Here is a 19,204-nt window from a genome sequence, read left to right as displayed (position 1 = left end):
AACAGCACAGCATGTCATATCACGTATATTTATGTTCAACTTGAGCATTCTTGTATTTTACGTACCGAATCTTCTTCCGTCATTTTTCTGATTGTAAAGCGTCCTCGTTTCGAATAAAGAATATTTTTTGTTCACCGCAAACTTAAGCGACATAAAGCATATGAGAAAATTGAACGAAATGATTTCAACCTCCAGTGCCACACGCTACTCCGAAAAGATTGCATCAGACAATTTGATGGCATGGTGACTTTGCTGCAGAGGGTCCAACCTCCTAAAAAGAAAAGAACAAATTTCAGCGGTGACATAGGTCTGTTCGTATTGATTGCATTCTTGCACTCACAAACACTTTTGAGTGCAATAGATTTTATAACGTTTTCACTGGGGCTGTCGAATTAACTCGGATCAATTTCGAAAAAACTATTTGATTGCTAATCGTTTGCTAGTGTTTTTTTTGTTTTGTTTGCATATTAATTAGTTTAGATAATAAATCAAAATTGAAATTTGAACAAGTTTTATTAGGTGAAATTGCGATTGGACCTTTTATCTCATGATTATTTTGTGAATATTTTGGTATCAAATCGTTTGCTAGTCGTTTACTAGTTCCGTATATATAAGTATTATTCTTATTACATAGATAAATCGCATTATAATTTATTTATTAGGGCCACTTTCACCAACGTCGATTAACTCAATCGCTTATTAGTCTATCGGAATTGACCAATCGCATTTGTCGTTTTTACTTAACGACAAATACGATTGGTTAATTCCAATAGACTAATCAGCGATTAAGTTAATCGGCGTTGGGGCAAGTAAGGGTGACACTCTTTTGGACACAGCATGATTGGACACCAACCAATCATCTTGACTTATCTAACCAAACCAACGGAAAAACTCTAGGAATCAGCCGCTGTGAGTGGTGGTGTCCAATCGTGCGGTGTCCAATCGTGCGCACCCCTGCAAGTGACCCTTAATAAATGTGAATTGTATAGTAACTTTAGCCCTAGTTCCTTTTTAGGTGACCCAATGCGCATGCGCCAGTTTTGTTCTCCAGGGTGGTATACCTGCAATTGCATGAAAATCCGGCGTAATTGTATATAACCTTAAAATTTACAACAGACAACAGATAGTGGTAGCCCAAATAGCACAAAATATTTATAAAACATTTACTAAATATTTATAATATTTATTTTAATATTTTATAAACATTTATCATAAACATTTAATAAATGTTTTCATGGTCGTAAATAGGACTGATCATAAATATTTATCATAAACGTTTCAAAAATATTTATGATAAATATTATGAGAAATATTTTGAAAATGTTTATTAATTATTATTGTTACTTATGTAAATAAATTTACTATTATTTTTGTAGTAATAACATTATTTTATTAGTGGAAAATAAATTACTGAACGTCTTGTTACAACGAAAGATAATAACGAAGTGAAGATCATAATTATAAATAAGACATGCATCATTACATAGCAACTAATTATAATTTGTTTTTACGATTATTATGATCGTACATTCATGCAGTATTTACATTTATAGCGTTTTCGATTGGGAAAAAGTTAGTGCGCACCAGTGCGCACACAGTTCACGCCAACATTGGACAAGTTCCATGAGTTGCACTGAATAGTGCAAATGCAAAAGAACACGCTCAAATTTTCAGTGCAAGTGTCACTTGAGTTAATTATAATAGATCAAGCAAAAAAGAAAAAAGTAACCTTGAAAAAGTAATCTCAGTGCTCAGTAAGTAATGATTTTTACTATATGTAATTAAATAGTATATAATCATTAAAAAAATGCTATTATATTATATCAAGTAATTAATTATATTTTAAAAAAGGTATAAAATCGATATACTTGTATAAAAGATATAACACTTACGGTGTCATTATCCATTTTTTTCCCACATGCTACATAATTTACAGTTTTTGGAATCATTCTTCTAGTTCGGAAGATTGCAATTATTTCTTCTTCCTCGCTTGAACTAGAAGAAGATTCCAAAAATGTTTCCAAAATATTAAAAAGATCCAAATCCGGATTGCTCATTTTTTCAAATTTGAAATTTAGTTCGTTATTGCTTACAATAATGCATTGATGCTTGCATGCATTCAGTGCACTGATCTGGCACGATCAAAATAGGCTTGTTTTCTATTCCTGCACTAGACTGCACTGGAACGTTCCATCTTGCTTTCACTAGCTTTCAAATATATATCTATTTCATTTTAAGTGCACACTAATTCAGAGAGTTCAGGAACAGAAAACAAACGGTATATCTCGTGCCACTTAGTGCGCACTGAGTGCGCACTATGCGAGTGTCGTGCGTTCAAACGAACACGTGACACTAGCCAAGTGCGCATTGGCACTGCCAATCGAACACGCGCCTGACACTGAGTGCAGCCAGTGCATCCCAATCGAAAACGCTATTAGTCGTACAAAGTGTGTTCTAACTGCAACATTTACTTATGATCTTAATTTCAATAAGCATGCTACGGTCAATTCTACATTCCTCCACTTTGTAAATTAAGGTCGCAAGAAAAGAAATGTTTTAACTATCTTTCAAACCCATATCTTCATTGCAATAATTTATTTTGTTTTGCATTACCGCTTTAGTGAGCGCGTCTACTATCATACTTTCGGACGGTATATAGTCTAGATCTATAATCTTATTTACGATTAATTCTTTTACAAACTTATATTTTGTGTCTATATGTTTTGTTTTCGCATGAAAATTGTTCGTGTGTAATAGCTTTATCGCACTTTGATTGTCTGAAAAAAGTTTAATTTTTTCACTTACATATTTATTATTAATTTCGTTCATTAACCTTCTTAACCATATTAATTCTTGACTTGCTATTGCTATCGCGATATATTTTGATTCGGTTGTTGACAGGGAAACTGATTGCTGCTTTTTGAAAGACCAAAAGATTGTATTTTTTCCCAATAAGAAAACGTAATTATTAAGCCCGTATCATTTTTATCACTACGCATTGAAAATTGAAGATTGAAGATTAAAGATTGAGCTTTGGCCAATCAAAATAAAAGGAGTTAAAATTTCCTTATTTTGATTGGTCAAATTTCAATCTTTAATCTTCAATCTCAATCTTCAATGCGTAGTCTGATACGGGCTTTAGTTAATTGCCTGGGGGTCGATAAAACTTTTTTCCTAAGGCGGAAACATGAAAAGTGAAAAATTTCTCCATTAACTTCAATGGTAAAGATTTTCACTTTTCACGTTTCCGCTCTAGAGAAAAAGTTTCATGATCGACCCCCTGGTGTCTTTAGTATTGTTCGTTTTGTCTGTCCTGGGTCTAGTTCAGAGCAGGGGGTCTATCATGTAACATTTTCCCTAGGGCGGAAACGTGAAAAGTGAAAAGTTTCACGTGAACTGCACGATCATGTACGATTCCACGGAATCATGTAACTCACTCATGAGCGGAAATATGAACTTTTTCACGTGAACTTTTTCGCCATCAGCCGTGATGGCGAAAAGGTGAAAATTTAGGGAATTAATAAATTGTATGTATTTTGAAATAAGAATGAAAGTGTGGTAACAGTGTGGTAACAGTTTGAAGACGTATTATTGAAAAGGTTAACCTTTTTGGTATTGCATTGCGTTGATAGGATAAAGTAATACATACATAAATAAAAATAATGCTTTTGTGATGTAATTAGGTTTGATATTTATATTTGACAAATTGATATTTTGATAATTATATAGAATGAGGTTTCATCAAATGCAAATTTAGATAAAAATATACTTTAAACGCGTTTTGATACTCAATGATATAAGAAAGGTGCGAAAACTTGTGAAATAGAATATTAATTTATCATGTAAGTGTTTATAACTTATAAATTTGGAAAATATATGTGTGAGCGGAGAATTCAGTTTTGATCAAGGTCCATATTCTAAATTATTCAATATTTTTTAATTAAACAAAGTTAAATTTAATGACTAATGAAATTAATTTACTTTAAAATTTGCACACATAAAAAACTAATTAAAATTAATTTTGAAAAACAATGTTTAAATTAAATTACAATGTAATTTTGAGTATTAGATTACTACATAATAAAATAGTTGTTACAATATACGGATCATTAAAAATAAATGTAATATATATTATATTTGTAAATTAAGTTTATGCAATATAAGAAATATTGCTATTTATTTATGAATATTTTTTTTACAATTTTTTTTATATAACCAAATTTTTACAGTAAAAGTTATACTGTAAAAGCAGATAGAAACCTTTTTCACGATCGCTTGATAGTTGCAATGACAGAGCCTCTAATAGTGAATTTCGGAACGCAAACTAAATTTCCGTGCATTATTCATACATAATCGCTGTGCGTGAAAAGATTCACGTGAACTCTCTATGAGTGAAAAATGAAAAATGAAAAGTGAAAAGTGAAACGTGAAAAGTGAAAAGTGAAAAGTGAAACGTGAGAAGTTCCACGTGAAATTACATGATTGATCCCCAGATCTGAATAGACCTGGGGCCGTATTCTGGGTGTTTACGATAACTAATCGGATCTCGGATTGGATTGAACAATGGTACTCAACGTAGGTATAGAAAATTTCCCTAGGCTAATCGGATTGACGATTGCTGTCTCAAATGTAATCCGATTGATGACGAAAGCGTGAAGACCGAGAAGCATGCTTGAAAAGTCTCTTTATTTTTTTAAATAATAACACAAAAAATCAAAGATAAAGTTAAAAAGAATGATTTGAATTTAGATTTATTGTAATTTTTTTGTCTAAACATTGGATTTCGTTTAAATTTCTGTTTGTAAAAATTAATTAATCTATTCTAAAGTTTGTGGTTATATCGGAAACAAATCAAAATTAATAAAACAATTATTAATTATTAGGTACATATTAAAGCATATAATATTTCAAGCATATCATATAGAATTCCTGTTTATTATAAACTCAGTAAAAATAACTTTGAAATTATTCAACTACATTATACATTAATCAATATTAATTTATATGTTAAAAATCAATAATGTCTTTGAAAATGTTTTTTTTATTCTTTTTCAGATCGTAAATAAACTTCAACTCCTAGAATAAATAAAAATTACTGGAAAATGGATTGACATGAAAAGGGCATTATTGAACATTATCAATTTGTGCTAACTTAAAATTTGTAAAATCTGCTATTCTTTGTTAGTTGTTCATTAGAGAGTAATAATATAAGAACGGAATATACATAAATAAAATTAAAATAATTGTATGCATATACGATGCGTATATTACATTTTTATATTATTACTCTCTAATAAACAACTAATAAAGAAAAGTAGATTTTACAAATTTTAAGTTAGCACAAATTGATACTGTTCAATAATGCCCTCTTCATATAAATCCATTTTCCAGTAATTTTTATTTATTCATGGAATTGAAGTTTATTTACGATGTGGAAAAGAATAAAAAAAACATTTTTAGAAACATTATTGATTTTTAACATATAAATTAATATTGATTAATGTGTAATGTAGTTGAATGATTTCAAAGTTATTTTTACTAAGTATATAAGCTATTTTTACTAAGTTTATAATAAACAGGAATTTTATATGATATGCTTAAAATATTATATGCTTTAATTTGTACCTAACAATTAATAATTGTTTTATTAATTTTGATTTGTTTCCGATATAACCACAAACTTTAGAATAGATTAATTAATTTTTACAAATAGAAATTTAAACGAAATTTAGTGTTTAAACAAAAAATATTACAATAAATCTAAATTCAAATCATTCTTTTTAACTTTATGTTTGATTTTTTGTGTGACTATTTAAAAAAATAAAGAAACTTATAGCGTTTTTCATTGGGAAAACTAGTGCGCACTGAGTGTGCACTCGCCGCTGGCAATTGGACGTTTCGGTTCGCGCGATGACGGTGCCAACGGAAACACCCAATTACCTGCAGCAAGTGCACATTCAGTGCGCACTAGTTTTCTCAATGAAAAACGCTATTACTTTTCAAGCATGCTTCTGCGTCTCCACGCTTTCGTCATCAATCGGATCACATTTGAGACAGAGAACGTCAATCCGAATAGCCTAGGGAAATTTTCTATACTTACGTTGAGTACCATTGTTCAATCCAATCCGAGATCCGATTAGTTATCGTAAACACCCTCTGTAACACTTAACGACAGCTAGGGATATCGTTACGTGTCGTCGCGCAGCTTTTCTACCATGTATAATATCTGCGCAACGACGCTGTAACGATACCGAATTGTCGCTAAGGAGTTACAGAATTCCGCTACTGGGTATGTTGGGTTAAGATAGAAGAATTCCCGAAATGGATCGTAGAACAGGAAGTGGATTACTGATATTGCTCTGAACGACTCTGAAGTGAACTCGGTTCTACTCGGACGGCTGTAAAAAGAACACGATAGCGTAACCTAATCTGACTGAATATAATCCCCGTGAAAATTTTTTTCAGAATTTTTTATATAATTTTTCAGAATATTTGTATAATTGTATAACTTTTTCAAACTTTTTATACAAATTAGAATATTTTTTAGAAATACTAGAAAGTTTTATATTTCTTCTCAGAATTTTTCATATATACTAATTATAAAATATCCTAAAATTTTTCTAAAGATTTTTTGTTTTATAATTTTTGATGAAATGTTATAAAGTCTCAGAGTTAAAAATATTTTTTTTAAATTATAGGATTATTAATTAATGATTTAATGATTTAATTTTTAACTTTAACTAATTATTTTTAAATTTATTATACAAATTATAATTTTGTAATTTAATATAAAAGTTTTTTAAAATTAATTTTTAATTTAACTCAAGTTAATTTACTCTTAACGTAACTTTTAACTAGTTAGTTTTTTGTTTATATAACTTTTAACGCTAACTAAATTAATTTTATATACATATAAACCATTAACTTTAACTTAATTTAGTTTAAAAAATGTATTAACTTACCCAACTCTGCACTTTTCACACGCTTTATTTACGTTCTGATGCTCCAATTTACACTCCCGCTTGCTTTACGCTATCATTTGCGCCACGGCAATAAACGTTTATATATTTCAAAACACGCGGTTGTTTATTGTATAACCTGAATGGAACCGACTTGAACTGTCGTTTCGCGGTGGAGCATTACAGGGAAACTCTGAGTGGACCTGAATAGTTCTCAACAGCTCTAACGGCAGGTAATAAAACAGAATCAAGTTTTCACCCCAATTGCCCTCTATATCACTTCCGTCTAAAAGAACACTATCAAGTCGCTGGGTTCGTTCAGAGCAACTCCAAGCAGCTCCCGAGAGACAAAACGAACAATACTTTTATCGCCTGTCCAATTCGCGTCGCAATAGCCACATTAGACAAGTTAAATCCATCAAATTCTAATCTAAAATTATCTGTTTCTTATAGGCCTAGTTTACACCGAGCACTTGATACGCGTACTAACTCGTAACTTTCTATTAATTTATCTTACTTTCGACAATGCGTGTATACATGATACATATATTTATAGCGTTTTTCATTAGGCCTGTTCGTGTTGCTGCCCTTTTTGAATTAATTTCTTTGTCGTCTCTCTCTTTCTTACGATCGAATATATATTTATCTCATCTCGAGTGCAAAAATTTTTGGGGATTTCAAGCAACTCGAACAAACCTATTGAGAAAACTAGTGCGCACTGAATGTGCACTTGCTGCAGGTAATTGGGCGTTTCCGTTGGCACCGTCATCGCGTGAACCGAAACGTCCAATTGCCAGCGGCGAGTGCACACTCAGTGCGCACTAGTTTTCCCAATGAAAAACGCTATTAATTATCTCGATTTATATTGTACCAACTTAATATACTATTTTTTTAATTTATTGCCAAAATTAAGATAATTTAATAGAAAATTACTAGTTAGAACGCGTATCAAGTGCTCGGTGTAAACTAGGGCAAAGTTGGTAACACTGTAACTAACTGCGATGTGTTCCGTAATGTAATAGCATTTTTCATTGGGAAAACTAGTGCGCACTGAATGTGCACTTGCTGCAGGTAATTGGGCGTTTCCGTTGGCACTGTCATCGCGCGAATCAAAACGTTCAATTGCCAGCGGCGAGTGCACACTCAGTGCGCACTAATTTTCCCAATGAAAAACGCTATAAGTTGAATTTGTTATTATTGTTGGCTTGCAAAGATCAGCAGAGAGGTTAGTTTAATTTCTTGTATTTTAATTATTTATAAAATAATTGTAATTATGTATTATTGATTAAAATATTATTTACTAACAATAATTTTGATTTTAAAATAGGAATTAAAAAGCACAAGAACTTCCAAAAACTGAAAATTAACTGCAAAGTTTGTAGGATAAATTTTTTGATATTGCCAATTGATATTATTTTTAAAAATTTTATTTGATTTTGTATGAAATAAGTATGAAATTGTATTATAATAATATCTAATAAAAGTCTAACATTTATAAGCATAGCAGCTAAGCTACTGTAGCCTCTCCAACTACTTAAACAAAATAAATTTTATCATGCACTATTAGTGCACACAAACAGATATAATCTAAATTACTTACAATTAATAATTTAAAATTAATCAGAACTTGTAATTTTTAGCATCACGGATTTTTCGAAAATCCATCTTTTGTTTAATTCTTATTTCAAAATAAAAATAATTGTTAGTAATTATTATTTTACGTATTTAAACTAATTCTAATCATGTATTATTATTAATAATAATATATGATTAGAATTATTTTAATAAATAATACGTCATTAAAATTATTTGATAAATAATTAAATTACAAGAAATTAAACTAACCTCTCTGCTGATCTTTGCAAGCTAACGATAATCACAAATTCAACTTAAGCCTGCCGCAGACGATACGTTTTTTCTTACTGGATTTCTAATTGGATTTTCTTACTTGCTACCGTACGGGCAATGGTACCGGCAGTGCTACTGGCCGTGGCTTCACACGGTGCGAGTTTTCGTACGGGCTAAGCAACTGAAATTTGTTTCATAGAAGCGGCACGCTTAAATATGGATGAGATAGATGAGATGGATGAAATTATTGCAACAGTTGTACATTGTCGTAAAATTGCATTATTTTTAATTATTGAAAAATTGCGACAACGAAATAAATATCGCCGACGTTTATGGAGTCGACAGTCAATACATTCTTTAATGCCTCACTTTTACTGTGTTTATTATGGTAATTTGGAGGGCTTATCACATATAAACATGCTTCTTATTAGCAGGCCTCTATTAAACATAAAATACTTTCTTTGGACTATTTTGAAGTCTTTTCATTTCTGCATGATGTTATGTTTGTGAAGTGAATTCACGTTTGAACTTTGACAACACTTCGACAGTATAACCTGGTACAACCCAGTATAACCTATAAGACTGCGTCCTGATTGGCTTTCACAATAAACTAGTACAGAATCACGTAAGAAAAATAGGACATGATCTATTACGAAAATCCAGTACGCGAGCCAGTAGCGTAGCCCGTAAGCTACCCATTTCCAGTACGGGAGCACGTAAGACTGCTAGTATAGGAGCACGTAAGCAATCTCGTGAAGAAAAAACGTATCGTCTGCGGCAGGCTTTACATTACGGAACACAGCGTAGTTAGTTACAGTGTAACCAACTTTATTATTAAAAGAGATATTTTTGATAGAACTTTCGGAATACACCTCAGTGAAGTTAGCCGGGCAACTTCAACGTATCGAACTTTAATTAATTGCATTCGTTTGGTGGTCGTTTAGTGGTCTTTGGTAGTCTAGTCCGATCGTTTGGTGGTTAGTCGTTTTCCTGTAAAATAAAGAAGTAATTTTCGATGTGAAGTTAGCCGAACAATTTTTATTTTTCAACCGATTTAACTCAAACAGGGCTCATTCAACGCGGAATCGTTTCGTGGTCATGAATATCGCGATGAAAACGTTTGGTGGTCAATCGTTTTCCCGGAAAATAGAAAAAACCGTACGCTCACGCCATGGGTTGCATGAAAACATGACCTAAGCAGTGTAATTTAGTGGATAAATATTATTTTTCAACCGATTTAACTCAAACAGGGCTCATTCGACGCGGAATCGTTTGGTGGTCAACTGTTTTGTTGAAAAATATATGTACAAAACCCATATGCCCACTTTTTTGTTCATAAACGATTCGTTTCATAATGAACGATTTCAGAAATAGGACGCGATGTGAATCAGCCAGTAAGTTATTGCTCCGGCCGTCAAGATATATTTCATTATCAACTCGTGTGCAATTATGCGTGCTTGCCATACAAAACAATAGGCGTGTTTTCTATTCCTGCACTAGACTGGACTGTTCTTTCTTGCTTTCGCTAACTTTGAAATATCTATCTATTTCATTTTAAGTGTACACTTATTTAGAGAGTTCAGGAACAGAAAACAAACGGAATGCAAATTGGAGTACAATTGTGTTTTTCATCATTTGAGAAGCGATACCTTTCAGAGGAAGATATATAAATCAAGTAATCCGCTATTTATAAACTTTTGTTTCGACGTGTTTCTTTCTCACGTTTTGAATATGGTTATTCGTACATTTACACTTTGACTTTTATTGGCAAAAGACAATTTGTTCTACTCCGCTAGTGCTCCTATTGGAGTGCGCACGATTGGACACCGCACGATTGGATACCACCACTCACAGCGGCCGATGCCTAGAGTTTTTCCGTTGGTTTGGTTAGATAAGTCAAGATGATTGGTTGGTGTCCAATCGTGCTGTGTCCAAAAGAGTGTCACCCGCTCCTATTCACAGTATTCCGTTAACATGTTTTGTCGTAATCGCGATTTTGATATCGTTGACTCAAGAATGTAAAAATTTATTGATAATAAAGATAATTAACAATGCACCGATACAGACATGACGATTTTTTTTCAGAAGTACATTGGATATGCTACAACCTGCTGATCGTTATAATGGGATTGTATGCCAGTATGACAATGGATAAAATGGACAACTTAAAAGACAGCTAAGGTGCAATGTCATTTCTGTCACAGAACGAGCAACGCTTTGTGGTGGCTGATAATGACTACAGTGGACAGACTCATTGTTTGAGGGTGAAAATGCTACTATTGTTACACTATACGAAGATCCAGTAAGTTTGTTTTTATTTTCATCAATGTCTTATATGGCATGTTGCACTAAACAGTAGCATAGCTATACCACAGCTATATTGGTCTAAGCAAGCAAGGAACTGTCCGTTACTTTCTATAATCTCAAAATATTAGTAAATTTGAGCTCGATGTACAGGTCCTCTTTTCAATTTTGTTAAAGCTGTTTTAATGTATTAAGAAAAATGTTTAAAATGTTTAACTCCATCTCTCTGTTGTATACGAAGGGCTCACTTAGATTCTTTTGGTGTTCTTATCAACAGAGAGTTCTGTAAAGAGTTGTGAATGTCAGTGGATTAGTTTACACCGTCCGTTTGATACGCGTACCAAGTAGTACTATATCCATATCAAATCCGTATTAAATATCTGGTTATGCCGGTGTAAATCCAGATTTGATACGAATATATGGTATAGTACGCGTACCAAACGATCGGTGTAAATTAGGCCAGTAATATTTTCCAAGCAACTTTTTTCGGAGATAAAAATAACGGTCCAAATTCAAAAGCAATTTTATTTTTCAAAAAACAAATTCAAAATTTGCATCAAGGTTAGGTTAGGTTAGGTTATTTGGTAGTTTTTTTTTTATATCTCAGCGACAGTATTTTACATCATCCTAATCGATTTATTATTTATTTTTCATAATAAATATTTGTATTTTACTTTCAATATTAGTGATTAAATCAGTGTACAACGGCTTTAATGTGTACTGAATGCGTACTGGTCCGTCCAACCAAATTCGCTATAGACATTAAGTGCTACTCTTTAAATTGTTGCATTGTTTTTCCCGAGTCTATAGTTTTATTAGGACACGTCTCGTGCTATTGCTTGTTTGTCGGAGCTCAGTATTTCTAAGTATGTAAAGCAGAAAAGCATTCGTTTATGTATGACTTTACCGTTCGATTATTGATGGCTAAACTGAGAGCCGACAAGAGTGCCCGCGAATAATTACATACAGCTTCCTTTGGCTTCGGTGCCGTGCTGCGTAACCACTGTTTCAGCCAAAATTCGATGAACTCCGTCTCGTTTCTTTCGGATATCATCTGATTAACGGCAGCTGTAATGCCTTCGATGTTTATGACGATAGCAAATAAAAATATGTGGGCAGATTCTCCATCGTAACGTTGTAATTTATAGATAAGACTGCCAGTCGAATCGATGGTGATCACAGCAGAATCTTTGTTTACTCGGCAATACTCCTTATACGCGTGAAGTTGAGCTGGCAATCCGTAAAAGGTGTAAAAAGGTCTAGAACCGATGGCATTTATCGCACCGCGATACGTAGGATCCGAATTCAATTCTTCTATTGTTCGAATTAGATCGCGTCCATCTATTGGTTTCACGCCCAGGTCTTCATCGATGGCTTCCTTTTTGGCTCGACGCACATCTCCGCGAGGGAGATGAGGCGGTTCTGTATCTCCGGGCTTCATGTTTTCGCGTACTTGCCTTTTTCGCCATCCAGAGGGACCTTCTGCTACAATTTTCTTTTTTTCCTCCTTTCTGCGTTCTCCGTTCAAGGGACGCTTTACTTCGGCGTGTTTCATGTATCGTGTGTCCCGCGTGTACACTGCCATGATGAATCCCTCATTGTTGACATCTACGGTAGCTGCGCCCTTGAAAATATTCAAGCACTCACGATCTTTGCACCTTCCAATAATTTTAATATTATACCGGAGTTTGTCGGGCGACGGATCAACGTCCGCTCGTTTGAATGAAAATGCACAAGGCATTCTAAACTGCCTCCAGAATGCGAGAGCGATAATGTTCGTCCAAACGCTGGGTTTAAGTATTTCTCGCTCACGGTTCCCGTAAATAACCGTGTCGCTTGGCTTCATTAGATCCCATTCTTCTTTCGTGATGACCAAATCGAATGTTTCGTATGCATTTTGATCTTCATATTGAGATGATACAGATTCATTGTTTAGAAAAGCAGAATCGTTATAAGAATTATCCCAGTTGGTTGAATCGTAATTCTGCAATGATGTGGATTCTTCTACGACTATTCCAAGATCCGCTCTGGCAGTGCTAAGAATCTGTCTATCCTCGCGCACGTTTGTGTAGATGGAATGAGCATTCCAACCCCCTTGCAGATCGTTACTCATATCTTTCCATACTTTGTCTGTATACTTTGGAAGACTGTTCGTACAAAAGTGCTGCATGTACTGTTTTACAACAGCAATCGCAGCTTGTTTAGAAACTGCTGCGGGACGAGGCATCGTGTAAACAAATTCTGCAAAAAAAAAAGAAAATAATATTTATTACAAATTGAATAAACTAGGCTTCTACGGTCGTAGCTAGATCTTCGTGCTATTTTGTTTTGTGTGATTTTATATACACATTCAAACTTAGCGAAACTACGCGCTGATAACATTACAGACATTACATAGTCCTATGCTAAATAAGAAAGAGTAATATCACGAAATTTATTAAATTAAAATTAATTTAATATAAATAAGGATTGATGCTAACTTACATCTATATATTAAACCCCTTCACCCCTGAAAAAACTGTAGAGAAATTATTGCGAAAAATAACACCCCACCCAAATATAATATTTATTAGTCGAAATATTATCATCGATAAGATAATCGATGAGTATTAAATTGAACTGAAAACGTTAATCTGTAATAGTGTATACTCACTACAGCGAATATTGTTCGTACTTTTATTGTATTGTACGCAATCGTCACCCAGAGTGATTTCTTGAGTTTCCAACTCACTAGAAAGAAAAAAAATGTTTGTAATGTTGAAGATATTTAAGCACATTAGTTATCTATAATTGGAGATATACGACTGGTAACTGAAAATAGGAATTCACTTGTTACATGAATATTATATAGAGGCTACTTTATTTATCATTTGCAAGTGTATCCTAGTTCTAATGACGAGTAGTGGTCCGTAGCATGCTTTTACAGAAGTAATCCCTATTTTGTTCTTAAAATGGCGAAACAGCATAATTTTCTGCTTTACATACTTAGAAATACTGAGCTCCGACAAACAAGCAATAGCACGAGACGTGTCCTAATAAAACTATAGACGCGGGAAAAACAATGCAACAATTTAAAGAGTAGCACTTAATGTCTATAGCGAATTTGGTTGGACGCACCAGTACGCATTCAGTACACATTAAAGCCGTTGTACACTGATTTAATCACTAATATTGAAAGTAAAATGCAAATATTTATTATGAAAAATAAATAATAAATCGATTAGGATGATGTAAAATACTGTCGCTGAGATATAAAAAAAAACTACCAAATAACCTAACCTAACCTAACCTTGATGCAAATTTTGAATTTGTTTTTTGAAAAATAAAATTGCTTTTGAATTTGGACCGTTATTTTTATCTCCGAAAAAAGTTGCTTGGAAAATATTACTGGCCTAATTTACACCGATCGTTTGGTACGCGTACTATACCATATATTCGTATCAAATCTGGATTTACACCGGCATAACCAGATATTTAATACGGATTTGATATGGATATAGTACTACCTGGTACGCGTATCAAACGGACGGTGTAAATTAATCCACTGACATTCACAACTCTTTACAGAACTCTCTGTTGATAAGAACACCAAAAGAATCTAAGTGAGCCCTTCGTATACAACAGAGAGATGGAGTTAAACATTTTAAACATTTTTCTTAATACATTAAAACAGCTTTAACAAAATTGAAAAGAGGACCTATACATCGAGCTCAAATTTACTAATATTTTGAGATTATAGAAAGTAACGGACAGTTCCTTGCTTGCTTAGACCAATATAGCTGTGGTATAGCTATGCTACTGTTTAGTGCAACATGCCATATAAGACATTGATGAAAATAAAAACAAACTTACTGGATCTTCGTATAGTGTAACAATAGTAGCATTTTCACCCTCAAACAATGAGTCTGTCCACTGTAGTCATTATCAGCCACCACAAAGCGTTGCTCGTTTTGTGACAGAAATGACATTGCACCTTAGCTGTCTTTTAAGTTGTCCATTTTATCCATTGTCATACTGGCATACAATCCCATTATAACGATCAGCAGATTGTAGCATATCCAATGTACTTCTGAAAAAAAAATCGTCATGTCTGTATCGGTGCATTGTTAATTATCTTTATTATCAATAAATTTTTACATTCTTGAGTCAACGATATCAAAATCGCGATTACGACAAAACATGTTAACGGAATACTGTGAATAGGAGCACTAGCGGAGTAGAACAAATTGTCTTTTGCCAATAAAAGTCAAAGTGTAAATGTACGAATAACCATATTCAAAACGTGAGAAAGAAACACGTCAAAACAAAAGTTTATAAATAGCGGATTACTTGATTTATATATCTTCCTCTGAAAGGTATCGTTTCTCAAATGATGAAAAACACAATTGTACTCCAATTTGCATTGTTTTGTATGGCAAGCACGCATAATTGCACACGAGTTAATGATGAAATATATCTTGACGGCCGGAGCAATAACTTACTGGCTGATTCACATCGCGTCCTGGGTACCTATTTCTGAAATCGTTCATTATGAAACGAATCGTTTATGAACAAAAAAGTGGGCATATGGGTTTTGTACATATATTTTTCAACAAAACAGTTGACCACCAAACGATTCCGCGTCTTCTTCTTCTTCTTCTTTTAAAATTGGCACCCGTCCCCAGTGTTTAGGGCAGGGACGATTTGGCCATTGCAGAAAGTTGTATGGGAAACAAAAGGCTTAAATAGGAATACAGAATATGATTGAACAAAAAGTAAGGAGGATTGCGTCAGCAATCCTAACCGCGCTTTTTCACTCTATTACAAACACGCTTACTGGTACACGGCCAACCAGCGACTTCACGATTCCGCGTCGAATGAGCCCCGTTTGAGTTAAATCGGTTGAGAAATAATATTTATCCACCAAATTACACAGCTTAGGTCACGTTTTCATGCAACCCATGGCGTGAGCGTACGGTTTTTTCTATTTTCCGGGAAAACGATTGACCACCAAACGTTGTCATCGCGATATTCGTGGCCACCAAACGATTCCGCGTCGAATGAGCCCTGTTTGAGTTAAATCGGTTGAAAAATAATATTTATCCACCAAATTACACAGCTTAGGTCACGTTTTCATGCAACCCATGGCGTGAGCGTACGGTTTTTTCTATTTTCCGGGAAAACGATTGACCACCAAACGTTTTCATCGCGATATTCGTGACCACCAAACGATTCCGCGTTGAATGAGCCCTGTTTGAGTTAAATCGGTTAAAAAATAAAAATTGTTCGGCTAACTTCACACCGAAAATTACTTCTTTATTTTACAGGAAAACGACTAACCACCAAACGATCGGACTAGACTACCAAAGACCACCAAACGACCACCAAACGAATGCAATTAATTAAAGTTCGATACGTTGAAGTTGCCCGGCTAACTTCACTGAGATTCGGAATACACCCTTGATACGCGTGCTAACTAGTAATTTTCGGGAGGGTTCCAATAGCGCACATCCCGATAGCCCACCAACCAATCATCTTGACTTATTTAACCCAACCTACGGAAAATCTCTAGGCATCTGCCATTAGGTTTGTTCGAGTTGCTTGAAATCCCCAAAAATTTTTGCACTCGAGATGAGATAAATATATATTCGACCGTGAGAAAGAGAGAGACGAAAAAATTAATTCAAAAAGGGCAGCAACACGAACAGGTCTATTGTGAGTGGTTTGTGTGCTATCGGGATGTGCGCTATCGGGACCCCCCGGTAATTTTCTATTAAATTATCTTAATTTCGGAAATAAATTTAAAAAATAGTATATTAAGTTGGTACAATATGAATCGAGATAATTAAATATACGTATTCCCATACAGCACAAAAAGATTCCAGGGGGTCAATCATGTAATTTCACGTGGAACATTTCACGTTTCACTTTTCACTTTTCACGTTTTACTTTTCATTTTTCATTTTTCACTCATAGAGAGTTCACGAATCTTTCACTTTCGTGAATCTTTTCACGCACAGCGATTATGGCCTAGTTTACACCGTACTTGATACACGTACTAACTAGTAATTTTCTATTAAATTATCTTAATTTCGGCAATAAATTTAAAGAATAATATATTAAGCTGGTACAATATAAATCGAGATAATTAAATATATGTATCATGTATACATGCATCGTCGAAAGCGAGATAATTTAATAGAAAGTTACGAGTTAGTACGCGTATCAAGTGCTCGGTGTAAACTAGGCCTATGTATGAATAATGCGCGGAAGTTTAGTTTGCGTTCCGAAATTCACGATTAGAGGCTCTGTCATTGCAACTATCAAGAGATCGTGAAAAAGGTTTCTACCTGCTTTTACAGTATAACTTTTACTGTAAAAATTTTATTATATAAAAAAAAATTGTAAAAAAATATTCATAAATAAATAGCAATATTTCTTAGTTATATTGCATAAACTTAATTTACAAATATAATATATATTACATTTATTTTTAATGATCCATATATTGTAACAACTATTTTATTATGTAGTAATCTAATACTCAAAATTACATTGTAATTTAATTCAAACATTGGTTTTCAAAATTAATTTTAATTAGTTTTTTATGTGTGCAAATTTTAAAGTAAATTAATTTCATTAGTCATTAAATTTAACTTTGTTTAATTAAAAAATATTGAATAATTTAGAATACGGACCTTGATCAAAACTGAATTCTCCGCTCACACATGTATTTTCCAAATTTATAAGTTATAAACACTTACATGATTGATTAATATTCTATTTCACAAGACGCACCTTTCTTATATCATTGTGTATCAAAACGCGTGTGTTTAAAGTATATTTAATTGTGTATTTAAAGTATATTTTTATCTAAATTTGCATTTGTTGAAACCTCATTCTATATAATTATCAAAATATCAATTTGTCAAATATAAATATCAAACCTAATTACATCCTATACAGCACAGAAAATTGCAACAACATTGCAGCAATGTTGCAATGTTGCAGATTGCAATGCAATATTACGGAGACATTGTAGAAACATAAATTAACAATATGCCTGCAACATTGCATGGCATATGCCAGTAATATTTCGGAAACATTGCAATATCATAATTTTTTAATAAAATAGTGGTAATAAAAAGCCAAAGCAAAATATTCGCGTATAATAATATATTAATTTAACTCATCTATAATTATTCATCCGTATTTAGCAAACTAAAGTCGGGCGACGTTACTAAATTTTCCGCTGAATCACTACATTCCCTAACAGTACAACCGTCCATATATCGACTGTAAGTCGATTCATCCAAATAAAGCTTTCAAAGTTAACTGCAAATCAACTTTGCATAGACGTCTGCAGACATCCTTCAAATGTTGACTCTAAGACGTCTAGAAAAAAGCATGTGGTCCAGTGGTGCTGTGTGCATCATAGTATTGTTAAGAAACATAAATATTTATATCAATAGATGAAATAGGTCCATATATGAAGAAACCTCGATTTACAGCCCAATGAACAAACAATATTTTTTAATTGTTTTTTTAATAAAAATTTTTTCATATTTTATTTAATTATTGTATTATATTGATATATATTTTCTAATTACATTTTTATTCAAACAAATAACAAAAAAGTTATTTCAAATGCTATTCTGTGTTGCAAAATTAGTACCAAAAAATTATAATTTTGTATTTGTATATATAAATACTGTGCTTTAATTATATATATTTCATTTTTTCGATAACATATAGTGACTTGATCTACCAGTTATATACACAAATCAGCATAAAGTGTTCACAGGTCATCATGAGGGATTAATTCGCAGCGATCACGGAAGTCAAGCAACATTCACCAGAGTCGCGACTTGGATGGGTGACCGCTTGGAAATTTCCGAAAAAGATTCACAAGATTTCTTTTTGCAAAAAATGTTTTTTTAAAATGGTACACAAATATTGGTTTGTTCATTGGAATTATGTGGTGTAATAATATTTATGTAAATATTTTGGAAAAATGGGATGTTTCAATGCAATATTTCAAAAAGCGGACATCTTAATATTGCTGCAATCTTCCAACAATGTTGCAACAATGTTTCGCAATCAAAATGCAATAT

General features: G+C 33.1%; 1 protein-coding gene across 3 annotated transcripts in view; it reads right to left on the bottom strand.

The window, feature by feature from the left end:
• Positions 1-243, bottom strand: part of LOC105202889 (eukaryotic translation initiation factor 2 subunit 2) — a 53,862-nt gene extending 53,619 nt beyond the window's left edge. For 2 of the 3 annotated variants that reach the window (XM_039454777.1, XM_039454778.1), the window contains exon 1: positions 66-243. In XM_039454777.1, coding sequence (XP_039310711.1) covers positions 66-83 — 18 coding nt within the window. In that variant the 5' untranslated portion in view covers positions 84-243. The remainder of the gene's footprint in view (positions 1-65) is intronic. The other variant, XM_039454779.1, reaches the window with a different exon arrangement.
• Positions 244-19,204: the final 18,961 nt, after the last annotated feature.

This window comes from Solenopsis invicta, chromosome 11 (assembly GCF_016802725.1).
Source record: "Solenopsis invicta isolate M01_SB chromosome 11, UNIL_Sinv_3.0, whole genome shotgun sequence".
NCBI classification, from domain to species: domain Eukaryota; kingdom Metazoa; phylum Arthropoda; class Insecta; order Hymenoptera; family Formicidae; genus Solenopsis; species Solenopsis invicta.
The sequence above is the reverse complement of the archived record's forward strand: the minus strand, read 5'-3'. Positions and strand labels throughout refer to the sequence as shown.